This window comes from Camponotus vicinus, unplaced genomic scaffold (genome assembly GCF_025532165.1).
Source record: "Camponotus vicinus isolate PSW18456_S1 unplaced genomic scaffold, iyCamVici1.0 SCAF_13, whole genome shotgun sequence".
In the NCBI taxonomy this organism is placed as follows: domain Eukaryota; kingdom Metazoa; phylum Arthropoda; class Insecta; order Hymenoptera; family Formicidae; genus Camponotus; species Camponotus vicinus.
The window spans coordinates 8277889-8297402 of NW_028141949.1; the positions used below are offsets into that span (position 1 = coordinate 8277889).

A 19514-nucleotide genomic window follows, 5' to 3' on the forward strand; every position below is an offset into this window, starting at 1 on the left:
TGTTAACGCGTACCGAGTCACCTACTTTGAATTTCGCCGGACCCGCGATATTTACACGGTCGTATACAGTAGCCAAGAGTCTTTCAGCGATCGCGGGGGTAACGTCGACGGGTCGCATACCGATCGTTCGATGCTTGCGCGCGTTGTAATCCGATACGAGTCGCGGCAACGCGTGGATCCACTTGTAAGATCCGTTCAGCGTAAACATCTTCCACATGTCGTTTTTCAGCGTGCGATTGAATCGCTCAACGATCGATGCCTTCAATACCGAATACGTAGAATAATGATTGATGTTATATTTTCGCATGAGCCGTTGCACGTCGGCGTTATAAAATTCCTTCCCTATATCGGTCTGTATGTTTTTCGGGCACCTCTTGCTATCTCGAATTATCTCGGCGATAGCGTCAGCTGTCTCGCTTCCGCCTTTACTCTTGAGTGGTACGGCCCACGCGTGCTCAACGCATCGATGACTGTGAGTATGTAGTGATAACCTCTGGTGAAACGAGAATACGGACGCATCTCGACGATGTCAGCTTGCCACAGGTCATCGTATCCCCGCACTATGACGTGTCTTCGGGGAAAATTTTTCTCGCAGGTGCGTGCAGTTCGTTCACCAACTACCGTTTCTCTAAACTATGTTGTTTCTTTGCTTCATCGGTTATTCTCGATCGCCGATCCATCGTTGGCGTTCGATAGACGTTCCTGGCACGTTCGTTAGCGTTCGTTGGTGTTCGATAGACGTTCCTGGCCCGTTCGTTGGTGTTCGATAGACGTTCGATAGACGTTCCTGGCCCGTTCGTTGGCGTTCGATAGACGTTCGATATTCGTTTCTCACACGTTTGATAGTCGTTCGCTGCCGTTCTTGACCCGTTTGTTGCCGTCCTTGACCCTGTTGGTAGTCGCTTCTAAGTAGTTCGTAGCCTCGTTCACAGTCGTTTCTGACCCGTTCGTAGCCTTGTTGGCAATCGTTTCTGACCCATTCGTAGCCGTTCCTAAGTTGTATACCGCCTCGTATGTAACCGTTCCTGACGTGTTCATAGCCTTGTTCACAGCCGTCCTTGAGGTGTTCGTAGCCTCGTTCGCAGCTGTTCTTGAATTGCTCGTAGCCTCGTTCGAGGCCGTTTCCTCTTCGATTACTGCCACTCATTGTAGCTTGATAGCCGTTCGTTAACCGTTTATAGTCGTTCGATAATTGTTCGTAGTCGTTCGATAAGCCTTTGTAGATGTTTAATAATTGTACAATAGCCACTCCTAAGCCGTCCACTACAGCTCATTACAGGTTGATAGCCGTTTCTGAATTAGTATTAATCGCACACCGAAGCTCGTTTATCACAATCTGCAAAGCTCGCACGTCCTTCTCGAACGCAGTCAGCTTCTCGTCTGATTCTTTCTGTTGATTCTTCAACGTTTTAACACATTGTTCCACGTACAGTTTATTGACTGCATAGGTATCGGCCTCTGGTTGCGCTACACGGTGAATCTTGCGCGACCTCGCGTCATAGTCCGTAGCGACGCGACACAGAGCGTTTTGACGCAAGTAACTCTTCACCAATTTACCCGAATGATCGCTTGTGTCGATCGCATCATTTCTCCGTTCGAATAATCCAAATTTGTTGATAGGCATTTTTTTTCGATGCGAGTGACGTCGATCGACTGATTAGTTTCGTCGAGACACCGTTTAATTTATAATAAAGCCGGCTTCGCGAAGTTCCTCTAGGATTGACAAGATCTCGTTGTCATGAGCGTTGTGGCCAGCTCGGCGCGAAGCGTCGAGCAATCGTAGCCGATCCACTAGCTCGTTGGGGTCGTCCCAGTGCACGTAATCGATCTTATTGTCGATTAGCGTCATCGCGCGAGGCATGAATACTCCCGTTCCGGATTTATTCTTTTTCGATTCGATCGACATCAATGGCGCGATTATTTGTTTATACTTGTATCCCTTGTTGCTATTTAATCGACCTTGCGCATCATATTTGCGTTTATGCGCACTCGTCGCCATTAATATGCTCTTATATTTTTGCATATCGTCCTCAGTGTATATGACGTCATCGGGAATTCTCTTGAAGATCAACTCGTATAATCCAGGTGTACCGATATACCTCACTTTGTCAATTATTATAGAGTCATCTCTATCAATGTCGAATCGTTTGTTACCGCATTTCATTCTCGTCGAAATAGACACCGTACACGTGATCGATCTCGTTTTTTTCGTCGCCACTAAGGAGAGCGCTCATATACTTTTGTCTCAGTGGTCCCAAGTGCTCTCGTAACACTTCTTGACCTTCCGACGTTTGTAACATGTTTCGAACGGATGTTTCGAGCGGGTTGCCCGTGGTTTCGGAAACATTTTCGATTGCGAGTGATTCGGGTATCGTGGGTTGTACGATTCTCGTTGTCGCGGACGGTGTAGAGGTTATCGGCGATTCATCCAGTAAAGCATCCGATAGATCGGATGTACGCGGCGTCGATAAACGATTCGCCTTCAATCGTTTCCTCTTTCACGGTGTCGCATCCTCCTCTTCCTCCTTGTACCGCTTGATGGGTAACGTTTTAATCTTCGCGTCAGCGTTACTCTCCAGCTCGTTTTTCACCGCGATTGAGCTAGAGTTATCGGCGATCTTTTGCAGTGGCTCGATAATAAGCCCAAAATGGGTCTTGACCGCGATATCGTCGTCGATCTTACCGGTCTTCAAAGCGAGATGTTTCTTGCGAATCGATTCGCTCGTTTTCTCAATCTCCCTCGCAACCTTTTCACGCTCGCGAATATTATCGCTTCCAGCCATGTCGACGGAATGTCGAGCGTTTCACCCATTTCGACGGAATGTCGGCAGCGACTAATCGTTTCGCGGTATCGCGAACACGTTAAATCCTTTTCTGTATCGCCCGTTCGTAAGCGAGCTGTCCTTATCTATCACTAGGAATCCATACTTTTGCTGCCAACAAGTACGACATAATTCACTGAAATCCTCGTACGACATGTCGGTATTCACGTGATCGTTGTACACCTGTTTCAAGTTGGTACCGTCCTGTTTAAACAAGATCAGCAGGTTCGCGTTGTCGCGTATAAGATGTTTTGGTATTCTCGCGTACGTCTGGCAGAGATAGAAGCAGTCGACATTCGAGTGACGACCCATTGAGAAGTACTCTCTTATCGTATCTTGCTTGTCGCACGTCACGTCATCGAAGACGAAAATCGAGTTTGGACGTGCCTCGCTCGGTGGAATGACGTCCCTGTTATTCGAGAACGTAAAGTAGCCGATTTCGTCGATCGGCGTCAAATTCTCCAGATATCTATATTTCGGCTGTTGCAGCGACTTCGAGTACACGTTCACGTTCTCGAAACGTACACCGTGCGGACTTTCCAGTAGACTTATCAGAACGTTGGTTTTACCGCAATTCGAGGGGCCGCAAACGATCGCGCGTATAGTAGTCGGTAGCATCGTACCGTGTCTGCGCATCTCCGCGTTGTCCCCCATTGATCGTAATCTGTCATCGCAATTCGTCACACGTATCGTCAAAGGTTGTCGTACGAACCGCATGTTTTCTCTTTCGAATCAATTTTGCGAATGATCACGATGGGGGGAGACCTATTTATAGAGGTGTCTCAACTCGAAACCGCTCAGTATCAAAAATGTTTCTCCTTCTGTCAGATGAAAGACATTTTCCGGCTTACCGCCGAACAACTGCAGTATATCCCAAAGATTGTTTTACTGCAAAATTTTGGTGATTACGTGGAACGATTGTGGGACAAGCTTCCAGAATATATAAAGGCTGATTCGGAGGTTCGACAATATCGTTCGTGCATGCGATATTACAATCAGCCGTGGCAGCGAACGCACATCGACGGTCCACCACCGTTAATAAAAGATTGCTACGAATGTCCGCGAGAATTGTGAGAGGCAGCGGTCTCTTAAATCGTGCGATAAACGCGCTTCCGATCGAATTCCATATTCCCGGCTATCAGTTTTGCGGTCCAGGCACGCGGTTGCGGAAGCGATTAGCCAGAGGCGATCGAGGTATCAATCCATTGGACGCGGCGTGTCGTGAACACGATATAGCATACTCTCGGAGCAACGATCTCACCGAGATACACGCGGCGGATAGGATACTCGCCGAGAAAGCGCGAAATCGCATCGGTGCGAGAGATTCGACTCTCCGTGAGGGAGCCGCCGCCACAGCTGTCTGGGCAGCGATGAAAGCCAAGACGAAGCTCGGTATGGGTCTGAAGAGGACGAAGACGAAGACGAAGAAAAAAACGGCGAAGAAACGGATGCTTCCGGTAGCGAAACGCGGCGGCGTGTTGTCGATTCTACCAATGTTGGGTGCGCTCGGTTTCCTGATCGGTGGAGCGACGGGTGTAGCGAAGGCGGTGAACGACGGAAAAGCCGCGCAACGTCACTTGCAAGAGATGCTACGTCACAATCGCGCCATGGAAGGTCGCGGATTATATCTCGCTCCTTACAAATACGGACGAGGAGCCTCAACGAGGAAAAAAAAAAAACGTCAAAGAGACGCTAAAAATGCCGTAGGGCGCAACTACCAACGTACAATTGCTACAACTGGCAAAACGTGTGCGCATTCCATATTTTAGAGGTGTTTACATGCGCGACTCTTTACCGATCGGCGGTATACAGGGTGATTCTAAATAACTTTATGCTTTTGCAAAAATATAATCTTGACCGAATTCTAAGACGATTCTTCCTTTGGCAAAATTTCGTCCGAAGCTTAGTTTTTGAATTATTAAAGGAAGTAGTTAACGTATGACGGGTCGAATACAAGAGGCAGGCAAGGGTGGCGCGATTCACCGTCAGACGCTGGTGCTTACGCGGGGCGCTTGCTGCGATCAGCTGGTCGCTATACACATACAGACACACATGCGAACACATACATTCTCTCTCTGTCTGTCTGTCTGTCTGTCTCTCTCTCTCTCTTTCATTCGCTCACTCACCTGTTTTTTTTTTTTTTTTACGAGAGAGGGGAAAATGCATGTTATGCATACCCACCGGTCGATCCAGTGAGTTATGTGGGACTCGAGTACCAAGTCGAATTACCAACTCGGTACTCCCTACCCACTAAAAACCCCTCTCTTTTCACGAATTTCCTTTGACACACTGTCCTCTGACTTCCCGAGATCTGTTTTCACATAACAATTTTCAAAAAATAGTTATTATTACCTTGTTCGATGACTTTTGATGTATTACTGTAATTGCTTGAAGGAGAAATGAATTTTCCGATAGATCGTACGTTCTCAAATTTAACGTAGATATCACGTTGCAGAAGACAAGAAATCCACACTAAATTATTAACTGAAAGTTTTTCTTCTTTCATGAACTGTATTCTTTTAAATATATAAAATATAAACTTTAACGTAATCACATTTATTTACTCACTCGATGAGACGAGAAATTTACTAATGACTTTATCACTAATCACTATTAATCACTGTGGAATAATAACTGTTGGCGATTAAAAATCACTCGATGAAAGAAACACGCGCGGACACGTTACTACACGACGCGACGACGCGACAATGCGACGATAATTACTCGGCGACTGCAAGCAGTTTTTTGTCATGGTAGGTTGCGGTAGGTTAAGGTACTACTGGCGCTATCGAACGCGATCATGTGTTCGATTGACGAATGCGGTAAACATAATAAACATTTAACATATTAATATTATTATTATCATGAATGTGTGTGATATCCATACATCGTATGATATCTATTTAAAAATTAATTAGATTAAATAAGTATTTATAAAATATTTATTATTTTTACTATTATCATATAAAATATTAATATTACATATTTATTTAAGATAATAGTAAAAGTAATAAATATTTTAAAAACACTTATTTAATCTAATTAATTTTTAAATAGATATCATACGATGTATGGATATCACACACATTCATGATAATAATAATATTAATATGTTAAATGTTTATTATGTTTACCGCATTCTTCAATCGAACACATGATCGCGTTCGATAGCGCCAGTAGTACCTTAACCTACCGCAACCTACCATGACAAAAAACTGCTTGCAGTCGCCGAGTAATTATCGTCGCATTGTCGCGTCGTGTAGTAACGTGTCCGCGCGTGTTTCTTTCATCGAGTGATTTTTAATCGCTAACAGTTATTATTCGACAGTGATTAATAGTGATTAGTGATAGAGTCATTAGTAAATTTCTCGTCTCATCGAGTGAGTAAATAAATGTGATTACGTTAAAGTTTATAAAAGAATACAGTTCATGAAAGAAGAAAAATTTTCAGTTAATAATTTAGTGTGGATTTCTTGTCTTCTGCAACGTGATATCTACGTTAAATTTGAGAACGTACGATCTATCGGAAAATTCATTTCTCCTTCAAGCAATTACAGCAATACATCAAAAGTCATCGAACAAGGTAATAATAACTATTTTTTGACGTTATGTGAAAACAGATCTCGGGAAGTCAGAGGGACAGTGTGTCAAAGGAAATTCGTGAAAAGAGAGGGGTTTTTAGTGGGTAGGGAGTACCGAGTTGGTAATTCGACTTGGTACTCGAGTCCCACATAACTCATTGGATCGACCGGTGGGTATGCATAACATGCATTTTCCCCTCTCTCGTAAAAAAAAAAAAAAAACAGGTGAGTGAGCGAATGAAAGAGAGAGAGAGAGACAGACAGACAGACAGACAGACAGAGAGACCTCTCCGTGGTGTGCCACCTTGTCGTGGTGAAGGGGCTCCCATTCTCGCTAGAGAATGGGTCTAAGAGCACACCATTGCACTCCCTCGGTTCTCGTTGGAAGTTAACGCCAGCGGGAAACGGGAAGAGGTTTTCTGTGGCCTTGGGCGGATGGCCCATCACGGATAGGGGTTGGCGGCCCTGACTTCAATTGCCCGGCTGCACGGAGCCGTTAGGGGAGGTTTCCTAACACCACTCCGTGCTGGGGTGTGTGATGGGGTATAGACTCCTGAGGGAGGGAGTGGACAAAGGCGCCTCTGTGTCTGGGGACGTTTTCAGGGCGTGCGTTCTGGCAGAGGGGTTAGCCGGAGTCCCAGGGGGGATGCGGTTGGCTGGGGGGTGCCTTGTGTCTGGGGGCGACGTCCTTTTAAGGGCCTGCGTCCTGGCATGGGGTGCCTTCCCAGCGTCCCGCAGTGGACCGCGGGGGGCCGACCGAGGCAGCCTGGTCGGTTGGGCCCGTGGTCCAGGGGGGATGTGGTGGCCGGTCCTCCGCCCGTCGGGGTGTCGTCCATAGTTGGGCGTCCCTCCGGCGGGTGGTGGAAGCGGCGTCCCACAGGAGAAGGTCCCTACCACCTGGCAAACGGCCTGGGGGGCGGCCCCAGGATACGTGCCAGGCGAGGGGGGACGACGGGTCGGCAGATCACGTCTGAAGATATCCGGACAACCGGGCTTGCCCGGACTGCCGACCTGGGTTGCACCGGGCCGTTCGGAAGTATTCCGAGGCAGGGTCGGTGTAACGGAGGAAGCTCGGTGCCTGATAGGGGGAGAGGGGCTACCTCTCCCCTGACTCAGCCACCGGGCCTGCCACCGGAGCCGCTGGAACGTATTCCCAGGTCGGGGTCCGGTGGTGCGGGTAGGATACTCGGTGGAGAGCGCGACGGCTCCACATTAAAACGCCCCCACCGAGAAGGAGAGGCCCCCCAGATCCGGTTGGACCGGTGTGGGGGCGGCTGGTCGCCACGGCGGGTAAGGTGAGGCCGGGGAGCAGTGACCTCACCCCAACCGTCCGTGGGGCCCCCCGGGTGGCGCCACCCGCAACGGTGCCCCTGCAGTCGGAGGCAGGGGACCCCCGAAAGCCCATGGGGGCGTTAAAATTCCCATGGGTGAGTAAGGGGCTGGAGCCCAGTGCCGGCGCTGCCTTTGGCCGCCGGCCCGAGGCATATACCGACCCCCCGGGGGAACTTGGGGCCCGGTCGGGAGTGTGGCCGGTCATGTTTCGGGGCACTCCCGGCCGGTGAGGGTATACCCGATCGGTGTAGCCGTTGCGGGTCGGGGGATAAAAAGAAAAAAAATGGAGAATAAAATTAAAACAAAAATTATAAACACAAATACGGAGGACCAAAACAATGGGTTTCGAGCTACATAAGTGGAGTGATGAGGACGTGTTTGGTACAACGGCAGGTGGAAGGAGGAGGAATTCCCTCTTACAGAGGACCCCTCCTACTCCCCTTGAGACGCCCTTTATAACTCCTGCAGCGGGTTCGCGCAGTGAGTCGGAGGACGGCGGCATAGAAGTGAGAGGCGTGGGTATGAGAGACCTGAGGGTGCATCTTGATAAGCTAGGTGGGAGTGCCTTGTCGATGGGACCATCACCGACTCCCCCACCGGAGGTGGAAGGCCCCAATGAGGAGCTGGAGAAGACCCTAATAGAGGGAAAGGCATCTGCCCCTGTGAGGGGGGTACCGCCCTCGTCACCGGTTCCCCCGGAGTCGTCCGCGGCTTCCACTGCCCCTGCACAGGAGTTTATGGATTCCTCGGCGGAGTCAGTATTTGTGATATCCGAGGAGGAATATGGAGACGGAGAGTCGGTGGTGAGCACAGCGGCTGGCGGTGCACCGCCGAGGAAAAGGAAGAGGGGGCGCCCTACGACTACTGGGGCGTATGCACGCCTTCTGCAAAGGAGGGAAGAAGAGGAGGAGCTCGAAAGAGTTGAAAAATTAAGGCGGGAGGAAACCCAAATTTTAAATGAGGCCCTCCCGCTGAAATTAAACATGAAATTAAACAAGAAATTGCCAGCCCTAGAAGATTTAATGGAGGAGATGGGTAATCTCCCTACCCCAGATATTACGGCGGAGATCATGCGCCACATTGATGGGGTGGCCAGGGTTGCTCAAGTCTCTTCCAATTTACAGGGGACAGGAAAGAGGGTCCTTAATGTTGCGGTCCTCAATGCCAGGGCTGCCATCACTACACTGGGGATGAGGGCGCAACAGTTGGAAACAGAAGCCTCATCCTCCAAGGAGATGGATTCCCTTAGGAGACAAGTGAGGTTTCTGAAGGCGGATAACCTCCGACTTACGGCGGAAGTAGAGAGTTCCAGGAAGTCCCTTGATGACATGGGTAAGGAGATGGTACGTCTCCGGGCTTCCCTTGAAGAGGTAAAAAGGGGAGTGGGGGAAAAGGAATCCCCCGCTAGGAGGAGGAGTAGAAAGGGGAGTTCCCCTAAGGAACAATGGTCGCCTCTGGGGGGAGGGGAGAGAGACGGAAGCCAATCGGCACCCGTGCTTACTGCCGATGCCCCCCCCCCTCAGGGGGTATGATGCCGGAGCATTTCTGCTCCAGCAGATGGAAGCGCGGCTGGGCATGATAATTGGCCAAAAACTGCAACTCCTGGAACCCACGGTGGGGAGAGAGGAAACGACGGGTTTCCCCCCCCCGTCGCCCGGTAGACTCCCGCCAATTGTGGAAGGTAGGAAGGACGTGGAGGAGAATAAGGGGATGCGGATGGAGAAGTGGAGCCCTCCGCTCGCACCAACCACCTCTCGAAAAAGGGGAGAAAGAGGAAAAAGGAGGAAGGCGATGGTACGGAGGCGAGGGGAACCCAGCCCCCCCCGCCCTCAGCCAACGCACAGGATGGTAAGGATGGAAAGGAGCGAGGGACAGATGGTAAGGGGATTAAGCCCCCCCCATGAGGGGGGAAGCTGAACCCCCCCGCCAAGAAAGGAGAAGGAAGGGAAGAGGATTCCCACTGACCCCCCTCCCCCTCAACAGCCCCCACCATCGGACACCAGGGAATCCTGGTCTGTGGTGGCTGGCCGGAAGGGGAAAAAAAATAATAAGGGGGTGAGGAACCCTCCATTGAAAGGAAAGGAGAAGGAAGGTCCTGCGGGAAGGAATGGAGCCCCCCCCGCGGACCAAAAAGAAAAGAAGATGATGGGGAAGAGGAAGCTCCCCACCACAGCGGCTGTCACCATAGCTGCTAAGAAGGGCGGCTATGGTGAAATAATTAAAACAGCCAGAAAGGAAATTGGCGAGAACGCCCTTAAAGAAATGGGGATAGGGGAGTTGCGCACCCGTAAAACAATGGCGGGTGCGTACATACTTGAAATCTCTAGGAAAACGAGGGAGGAGAGAGAGGCCAAGGCGGAGGCCTTGGCGTGCAGATTGGAGGCCGTCTTCAGGGGAAACGAGGAGATAAAAATCTCACGTCCCCTGAAGATGGCACAGATAAGGATTCGCGACCTGGACGAATCTGTGGATAGTGACGACATCATACAGGCCGTAGTAACGAATGGTGGGGGTGCCCCCCATAGTATAAAGGTGGGCAGAACCGCAACCGCCTCCAACAGAATGGGAGCGGTTATCGTCCAATGCCCGTTAGCGATAGCTAATAGGGTTGTGAAGAAGAAGTGGATTACGGTGGGGTGGGCGGCATGCCGTGTGAGCATGATGGAGCACCGCCCACTCCAGTGCTTTAAGTGTTTGGAGTTGGGCCACGTGCAGCAGAACTGCAAGGGCACTGTGGACCGCAGCTCCAACTGCTACAGATGTGGTGAAGAGGTGCATATTGCCGCAACTTGCCGGGCGAACCCGCAATGCTTAGTATGCATGCAGGCGGGTCGTCCGGCGAATCACAGGATTGGGGCCCAGTGTAGGGCCCAACTCCCGAAAAAAGGAATGGAAAAGAGGGGTGGGCTTAGGAAGGATAGAGAGGGAAATAACCCGCCCCCTTTAAAAGCCAAGGCAGCGCCGGAAAAGCCACAGGCAGAAGCCAATGTTAACTCGGCGCTGGGGCCAATGGGAGGTAGATTCTCGCCCACGGGAGAGGTAACTCCGGGTAAAAAACCGGAAAGCCAGGCCGCAACTCCTATGGAGTTGGACTCTCTCTCCCCGCCGTTGCCGCAGAGGCAACGGCTGAGGAGAAGGCCGAGGGTAACTAGGGATGAGGATAGCGTAGCGGCCCCTGAGGAGGATGCGGATAAGGGTCAAGGAGAAGAGGAGGCACCTATATAATAGATGCCTGAGGGAGGGGGTCTTCCCAACGGCATGGAAAGAGGCCCGTTTGGTCCTCCTGCCGAAACCGGGGAAGGAGACGGGGGACCCCTCTGCATACAGACCCCTGTGTTTGCTGGACGAGGCGGGCAAAATCCTTGAAAGGATAATAGCCGGTCGCCTCGCCCAGCTCCTGTCGCGGAAGGAAAGTGGATTGCACGATGGCCAATTTGGTTTCCGGGAGGGCCGTTCTACTATAGACGCGGTTAGTCGTCTTAGGGCCCTCTCGGATAAGGTGTTGGAGAAGGCGGGGTGGCGTTGGCGGTGTCGTTGGACATCGCCAACGCATTCAACACCCTGCCTTGGAGGTGGATAGGGAGGGGTCTGGATCAACACCAGGTTCCTCACTATGTAAAGGCAATAATTAGGGAGTACTTCCGCGACAGGAGATTGATCTACAGGGACCAAGAGGGGTCCCTTGGTGGTAGAGAGGTGTATTGCGGGGTTCCACAGGGCTCTGTGCTGGGCCCACACCTGTGGAACCTCGCATTCGATGGGGTATTGCGTACCACACTCCCCCCCGGCTGCCACGTCATCTGCTACGCAGATGACACGTTAGTGGTAGCCGGGGGGAAAGGATGGAACGACGCACTGGCGTTGGCCAACTTGGGTGTGGCCTGCGTTGTGCGCTCCATAAGGAATGGGCCTCGAGGTGGCTCCCCATAAGACAGAGGCCATCTTTTTTCACGATGGTTCTCTGGGGCGTCCTCCTCGAGGCGTTGTAAAAGTGGAAGGTGATGACATCAAGGTGGGGTCCCACATTAAGTATTTGGGCCTCCACCTGGACGGAGCGTGGAGCTTCGGCGAACATTTCGCACAAACGGTCCCCAAGGTAATAAAAACAGCCGGTGCATTATCGCGGCTGCTGCCAAACCTTGGTGGGCCGGGGGGGAGGGTACGCCGCCTGTATGTGAATACGGTTAACTCGGTCGCCCTATATGGTGCGCCTGTATGGGCCGACGCAGTGATCGCGTCACGGCGCATCAAGATACAGATGCGCCGTGCGCAGCGCATAATTGCGCTGAGGGCGGCTCGAGCATACCGCACGGCGGCATACGCGACAGCGACGGTCCTGGCGGGAGTCCCCCCGCTGGAGCTGTTAGGGCAGACCCACTCCGAGATGTATCGGAGGGTCAAGGCCCTTAGAGAGGAAGGGATTCGACTCACAGCGGGGGCTAGGACCGTCTTGAGGCGGTAGGCACGACATTCCCTCGTGATCCGGTGGCAGAGATATCTGTCCGAGCCGGACGCGAGGGAACAGAGAGCCGTTAGTGCCATACTCCCCCTATTGCCGGAGTGGCTCGGGAGAGGTTGGAGTGGCGTCACCTATAGAACGGCACAGGTGCTTACCGAGCATGGTTGCTTTGGTAGCTACCTGTGCAGAATTAAGAAGGAGCGCACAACGCAGTGCCACCACTGCAGTGGGGACCAGGACTCGGCGCAGCACACATTGGAGGAGTGCCCTTCGTGGGCAGAGCGCCGTGCCCTGGTCCAAAGCATAGGTAGGGACTTGTCCCTTCCTGCGGTGATCGCTGCGATCCTCCGTAAGGAGGAGAATTGGAAGGCCTTTTCCTCCTTCTGCGAGAGTGTTATGTCGCAGAAGGAGAAAGCAGAAAGAGTAAGACGGGGCGAGTTACGGCCCCCCGCCCGAGAAGGGGGAGAAGTGCAGATTCGGGGGAGGGCGAGACGTCGTTTGAGACGCCCATAGATCCCCCCCCATGCCCCTCGGCAGTATTATTAGTTTTTAAGGGTAGGGGATAGACAGGCCCACTACTCGGATGGGGTATGGTTCGGTCCGTAAGGGACGGAGGGACGTTGTTTCCCCTCCCACTCCCCCACGTTTCCGAGATAGGCCCAGGGGATCCTGTGGGGGATACAGGATCCCTCTGGTTAAGGTCATGAGGGATGATAACGGCGGCGCAGTGTGGCCCTGTGCCACTGTTATGGGAGATCTGGCACTGGGTGCCTATGATGGAGGAACCCCGAGGGGTTGGTGCGCTGGGAGGGTCGCGGAAGAATGCCTCTGGCGCCCCCGTGACCCCCACGAAGGGCGCAGTTGGTGGCCACCGTAGGGTTTTTAGTGGGTATGCGGTCACGAACATCTGTGACCGGAGTCCCACATAATCCCTCTCCATCCCCTTAGGAAAGGGGTATGCGTAACGCATTTTCCCTACGATAAAAAAAAAAAGACAGACAGAGAGAGAATGTATGTGTTCACATGTGTGTCTGTATGTGTATAGCGACCAGCTGATCGCAGCAGGCGCCCCGCGTAAGCACCCGCGTCTGACGGTGAATCGCGCTACCCTTGCCTGCCTCTTGTATTCGACCCGTCATACGTTAACTACTTCCTTTAATAATTCAAAAACTAAGCTTCGGACGAAATTTTGCCAAAGGAAAAATCGTCTTAGAATTCGGTCAAGATTATGTTTTTGCAAAAGCATAAAGTTATTTAGAATCACCCTGTATATCGAAACGAGAGCGGTATCGTAAATTTGGACGGCGTCGAAGGACCAGGTACTCATTGGGTAGCGTACGCAAAGAGGGGAGATCGTGTCGTATATTTCGACAGTTTCGGCAATCTTCGACCACCGAATGAATTGGTGCGATATTTCGTAACGAAGATGCAGTACAATCACACACCTGTTCAAACTTACGATCAGAGCATCTACGGACAATTGTGCTTGCAGTTTCTTCGAACGGTCGATGCGTGCGAATTTAAAGACGGATATTGCGCTATTTAATTCAGTATTCGTTAAACAGTTTTGCCGACATGTCTATGACATTCACGTTGACTGGGAAAAGTAGCGTTCTCGCGGCAAACTTCTTTCCCGCCGCAGATTTGGGCGACGATGCATACGAGTTCGGTCTAACGGATTTTGAGACTTATCACACGATACCGAATGTGAATTCCTCGAATAATAAATTTTACTTTGGCAAAGACGATGCGGAAATTACGATTCCCGAGGGATCCTACGAGTTGCGAGATATACATGCATTTTTGAAACATGCAATTTCACGGAAACATCGCGATAAGAAACACATTGACGACGGTGACTATGAAGATGGTGAATATCCGATAGTGCTCCGCGCTAATTACAATATGATGAGGAGCGAGATCAAATGCGCATACAGAATAAACTTTAGCAAGCCCAACAACATTGGATCGTTGCTAGGATTCTCGAATCGTATTCTCGAGCCGCGAAAATGGTACGAATCGAACATGCCGATTAACATTATCAACGTGAATATTATCCGCGTAGAGTGTAACATGACTGCGGGCGCGTACAACAACGGCAAACTCATTCATACGATACATGAATTTTCACCGAGGGTACCACCGGGATATAAGATATCGGAAACGCCGGCGCAGATTATTTACCTGCCGATCATCGCGCGGAGCATTACGGATTTAACGTTACGCGTTGTCGACCAGAACGGACGATTGCTCGATTTTCGAGAAGAAGAGATCACCGTAAGATTGCACGTATGACGGCTACGGCGATAACGTACGTATGCGACGTATGAGATACTCGTGTTGAACGGATCAAATGACGTGAGAGATAACGCAATCTTTACGAGGCCAGCGACAATAACAACAATGTCGACGTTCGCCAATATCCAATCATCCAAGAAAAAGAAACTCAGTGCATCGAACGTTGCGTTTTTACAATCTTTGGGATTCGCGGTGCGAAACAGCTGAACGACGACCGAAGTAGATATGGGCCACTATGGTGCGTCAGAACAAACCCCCACCACTCGACCCCTGGCGCCGTGGGCGTGACCGGCTGAAGTGGAGGGAGGCGTTCTGATTGGTGGAAACAATACCCCGCCTCTCGAAGTCTCGATTTTGATTGGCTTGCACCATAGTGGCCCAGAGTTTGATTGGCTTGCACCATAGTGGCCCAGAGTTTGATTGGCTTGCACCATAGTGGCCCACAGCTGCGATTGGTCGACGCCGGCTGTGTCGCCGATTTATCAAATTTTTATTTCCCTACCTCCACGGTACTAGACTCGAAGAAGCAATCCTCCTCCCACTCCAGCTCTGGTCCACCTGTATAGGGTTCCGAGTCAAATTCCCGTTACCTAGCCCTTAGTCGCTCTCGCTACGTCTTGGCAGAACGAACCCCTCACCTACCGACTTTTGGAGGTAGCCGGTATATGTCTCGAGGAAACAATCCTTACCTCCCCACTCCGTCTCGGGGGCCCGCTATGGAATATCGAAACAAGCCCCTCCGCTCGAACGGTTCATGACGCGCTTTATCGGAAAAGACAAAGTCTCGGCACGAGACAATAATTATAATTAGACTACATTGCACTACAGAGGTAAAAAGATGATGAACATGCAGATGATCGAATGCGAGGTGGGGTGTTATAAAGGAAGAAGGGAAAAGCTAAAAGTATTAAACACGAATTAAGATAAAATATTTTCACATTTATTAATATACCTGCATACAATTCGTAGTACTTCGCAAAAATATTTTTTATATCTTCTTACAATTAAACACGTTATTAATCAACATTATATTTTTCATGTTTCTTATCGCGAAGAAAAATTTTATGAAATAATTCTACGATTAAATGATCGTTATATTCGCAATTTTCGGAAAAAAGACTAAGAAATCCATCAAGACCGTAACCGCTGCACATATAATATAAAAATACACAACTGTAGAGTCCGCAGGTTTGAGAGAAAAGTCCTTGTAGTTGTTCGGTATTCCATCGATAAATGTTGGAATTTCGTCGGAGACGTAGGAAAAAACCGGGATACAAGGGCGATATTCCGTAGCTATCGAAGTATGTCCTTGTACCGTGTTTGTCGAAGAAAACGATCCAGTGTTCTCCAGGGCGATTATGATTGTCCGTATTAGCGACGATGGCCGTCGACCTCGTCCACACCATCGGCAATCTGTCGGCCGGATAGACTCCCACATGTTTGACATCTAGCTGACGCAATGCTTGTAGAATTTCGCGAGAGTCCATTTGTTTGCAGCGAAGACGAGCGAACAAGCGGTATTATTTGAATAATTTCTTTTGGTGGCTTGTTTTCGGATTGTATAGCTAACGGATTTTCAATGTCTGTTTGCGTGGAGCGGTTAATAGCCGTACGTTCGATTTTTTGCAGATTTTTCTTCTCTATTTTATTATTTGATTGTGCTTTAATATTTTCATTTTTATCGTCGTCGTCGTCGTCGTCGTCGCTTACTATCAAAATTTCGGGAGAACTACAAGTCGTTTGAGTAATGCTGTTTCCGTCGCTGCTGAAATTATTTTGCGCAACTATCCAGCTTTTTAATTTGTGAGCGTTGCGTAATGCGCAATGAAAGATTCCGAATTTTCGAAATCCGTGATGTCCGCACTCTTCTTCTACCGTCAGATTTTTGAATGCCGGTGAGATGCCTTCCAAATTATATATATTTCTAGAAAGTAGATTCTTCAAATAACTCGCTTTTTCGTTTCCTCTAACATAAATGTGACGCACGCATCTTGTAATTTGCCGCAGTTGCGATGTAAAATATTTCGGATTAGTTTCGCCATCGAACCATTCAATACCGCGATGATTTCGCGTGAGCCAGTTGTTTTCTTGCCTTATTTTTTCGGGTAATTCGGCAAACGAATGCAGCGGTATCATAATCCAATGATTGACGATTGGAGCGTTAATCGCTACAACAGCAACCTCCTTAGGGATAAATTTTTTCTCCGCATCGCGGAAACCCTGAATATCGACGACTATATCCATCTTACGAAAAAACTTATGTGATTCGACGCGAGGCTCTATACGAAACAGCGACGCCGAGCGTGTCTCCAACGAAACTGAATATTTTTCGAAACGTTGCGCACTGATGTCGGCGTTTTGAGCGAAGTAGAGGGGGAACAATTTTAAGCGTCTATAAAAATCCTACCCCGAAAAATCGACGATGACCTGACGCGACGAGTCGATTTCTATGACATTATCGAATTCGGCATAGATAATACAATTAACCGTCTCAGAAAGTGCCTTTACGAATCGCACTTCTAATCGTAAACTACCATGTTTGACGAGATTCCAATGTCCAGCGCAATTAGCGGATAGATCGGGAGTAAGATCAAAAGCGAATAAAGTATATCCTTTGAAATAATCGTCTCTGCTTATAGAATTTCCTTCGTTCAAAAAATGAATACCTGTTCCCGAGAAAAGCGTTTGATAAGCTTCGATGTAAAGCGGTTCCTCCACGGAGAAAGCTGGTTGCAAAGGTCTATTGGGAATTTGCGTGCCATCGACGTACAGCGAAAAGAAATTTATTCCGTAGTTTTTGAAATTAAACGGATTTAATTTTCTGTCACCGTTAAACACTTTATTACTAACGAATCCGACTATTACTCGCTTCGGTAATTGACCGAGTATTACATTATCTAACGATTCACCCAGAACACCGCTATGAATCGTGAATGTTTTAACCTCGACTCTCGTGAGCGGATACTTGGCTGTAACTTTACTCATCATTCTAGCATGCGCGAGTAACAAACCCGAGCTTATTTTCTCCCTTTTAATGAGCAAGGTAGCATCGAGAATATGAATTTTCGATGATCCGCTACTTTCCATGAGACAGAACGAATCTTTCGAACGAACAAATCTCAACCGTACTTCTACACCGTTAATTAAAAATTTGTCTTGATTGAAAACGTCGCAATGGAGATGTCCTACGAGATCTAACGCCTTCCCTCCGGAAATGTAACGAGCGCGTCTTGCGAGAGCGGGATTGCCGGGATTTGATTCCATCAGATCGTCCATGTGTCCAGGTGCGTCCATGTCCCATAGACAGTTAGATGGGAAGTTTTTGCGGGTGAAGAATAATTTAACAACGCCTCTATGTACGCGCGGTACGCGTAAGCGTTGTTCGGAGGCGACACGAGCTTCTGATTGAAATACACGTCGATTTGATTGAAGATAGAATGAAGCAAATGATTTACGGGGCCTACGGCTATTCTTTCGGCGCTTATTCCTGAAGTCTGTCTTGCGGAATCGGCGTTTGTTTCTACACGTAGACAAAGACTCAGCATGGTGCGTGAGATCTAAATATTCTTCTCCGTGTCCGGGGATGACGAATTCTATCGGCGAGTCGTCCGAGAGAGAGGTCACGGGTTTGTAATGAATCCATTGCGAACTTTCGATGCTAGTTTGCGTAGGCGGTAGAGAGAAGAGATCGAGTTCGGTCTTTAAACACTCGCTCGAATGCGTGTGAAGAAAAGACATATTTCTTTATCGCAAATTGCTCGCTGTCGTCCGTCGTTCACCACCGTCGTTAAATTAGAATGCTTCGAATATAACCGATTAAGAAAATATATCGGATACGGTACGTTTTTTACCGATTTTACGCCGTTTCGCAGACGTCTTAAGTCTTTTTTTCACAACCGTATGACTTTTCTTCTTCTTTTTATTTTTCTGTGCTTTTGTACTCGTTCTTTTTTTCCCAACCGCTTTGATTTTCTTACTCGTCCGTCGTCGCTTACGAGCCGATGTTATTGCGGATCGTGCGATGTGATTATCAAGCCCGACAAAAGGGAACTGAGCTACATGCATTTTCGCATCAGACTTATATCCCTTCATTAGACTACTTATTTTTTCTTTGGCTTTTCTCTTGAGTTTGTCTCGCGATTCTTCAAAACGGTGTTTGACCGCTATCTTAAATGGCGTATTGTTTTCGACATCTTCGATTACATTAACGCCGGCTCGTAAAGCTTCTTTCCCCACAGCTCGCGCGGCTTTACCTGGTAGTACGCGTCTGAATAATCCCCCGAGAAAACTGCCGATTCCGTGACCGCGTTGATAGGGCGACCCGACGAAAACTCGCGGGATTCCGCCGCCGCGACCGCCTCCGTTCTGTAATTCGTCGCGATATACCGAGTAATAGTCCATTAATAATAATAATAATGAACGGTCAAATGCACTTTTTCTCTTTCGCAGATTCCGTGTATTTTATAATATCTAATCGATACGTCTAAAGTGCAAAATCACAGTCAACGTTCAGAATTCGAATGGTATACCTTCCCTCAGTTGATCTCTTATATCTATTTCGATTGTTCGGAAACATGTTTGACGCAAAGCGATGTATTGCGCGGGCGAAAAATGGGTTATCTGGCTAGATGCAAACGAATAATTATTTCGAACATTGAGCGCGACTATTCGAAGAAGGGGCGATTGTACATCACCCGTGATATAAGGCTCGCAAATGTCGCAGTAGACGAAAAGTTTGTCGGGAATGCCCCGCAACAAGCTAGCTGGTTTGTCGGCTATTATATGCTCGGTAGCATCCTCGAGTGCAAAAAGAAATGACGGGAAAAGTAAGCGTGAACGTTTTTTACCGTCTATATCAAAACCGAGTATTCGACAAAGTTTGTCGGAAAAATATACGTAATGGACCATATCGCATTTCTCTTCTACGCAAGAAAGTTTCACAGCAACTCTACCTCCGACTTTTAATTCCCAAACGATATGCGAGTTTACCAATTTGGACGCGTAATTCAACGTTTCTATAAT

General features: G+C 49.0%; 1 protein-coding gene and 1 pseudogene across 1 annotated transcript; one reads left to right on the plus strand and one right to left on the minus strand.

The window, feature by feature from the left end:
- Positions 1-1678: 1678 nt before the first annotated feature.
- On the minus strand, positions 1679-2382 carry LOC145964622 (uncharacterized; annotated as a pseudogene).
- A 9257-nt stretch (positions 2383-11639) lies between these two features.
- Positions 11640-14788, plus strand: LOC145963635 (uncharacterized). Its single transcript, XM_083085737.1, has 3 exons — positions 11640-11831; positions 12228-12617; positions 14696-14788. Exons 1-3 carry the CDS (start codon positions 11640-11642, stop codon positions 14786-14788), a joined length of 675 nt encoding a protein of 224 aa, XP_082941863.1.
- The last annotated feature ends 4726 nt before the right edge of the window (positions 14789-19514 follow it).

Bases quoted from the DNA above. Each gene is read 5' to 3' on its own strand.
- LOC145963635 (XM_083085737.1), top strand. From the start codon at position 11,640: ATGGGCCTCGAGGTGGCTCCCCATAAGACAGAGGCCATCTTTTTTCAC. The intron at 11,832-12,227 runs GTAATAAAAACA...ATCCGGTGGCAG, and splicing joins TCGCACAAACGGTCCCCAAG to AGATATCTGTCCGAGCCGGA. The intron at 12,618-14,695 runs GTAAGACGGGGC...GGTGCGAAACAG, and splicing joins AGAAGGAGAAAGCAGAAAGA to CTGAACGACGACCGAAGTAG.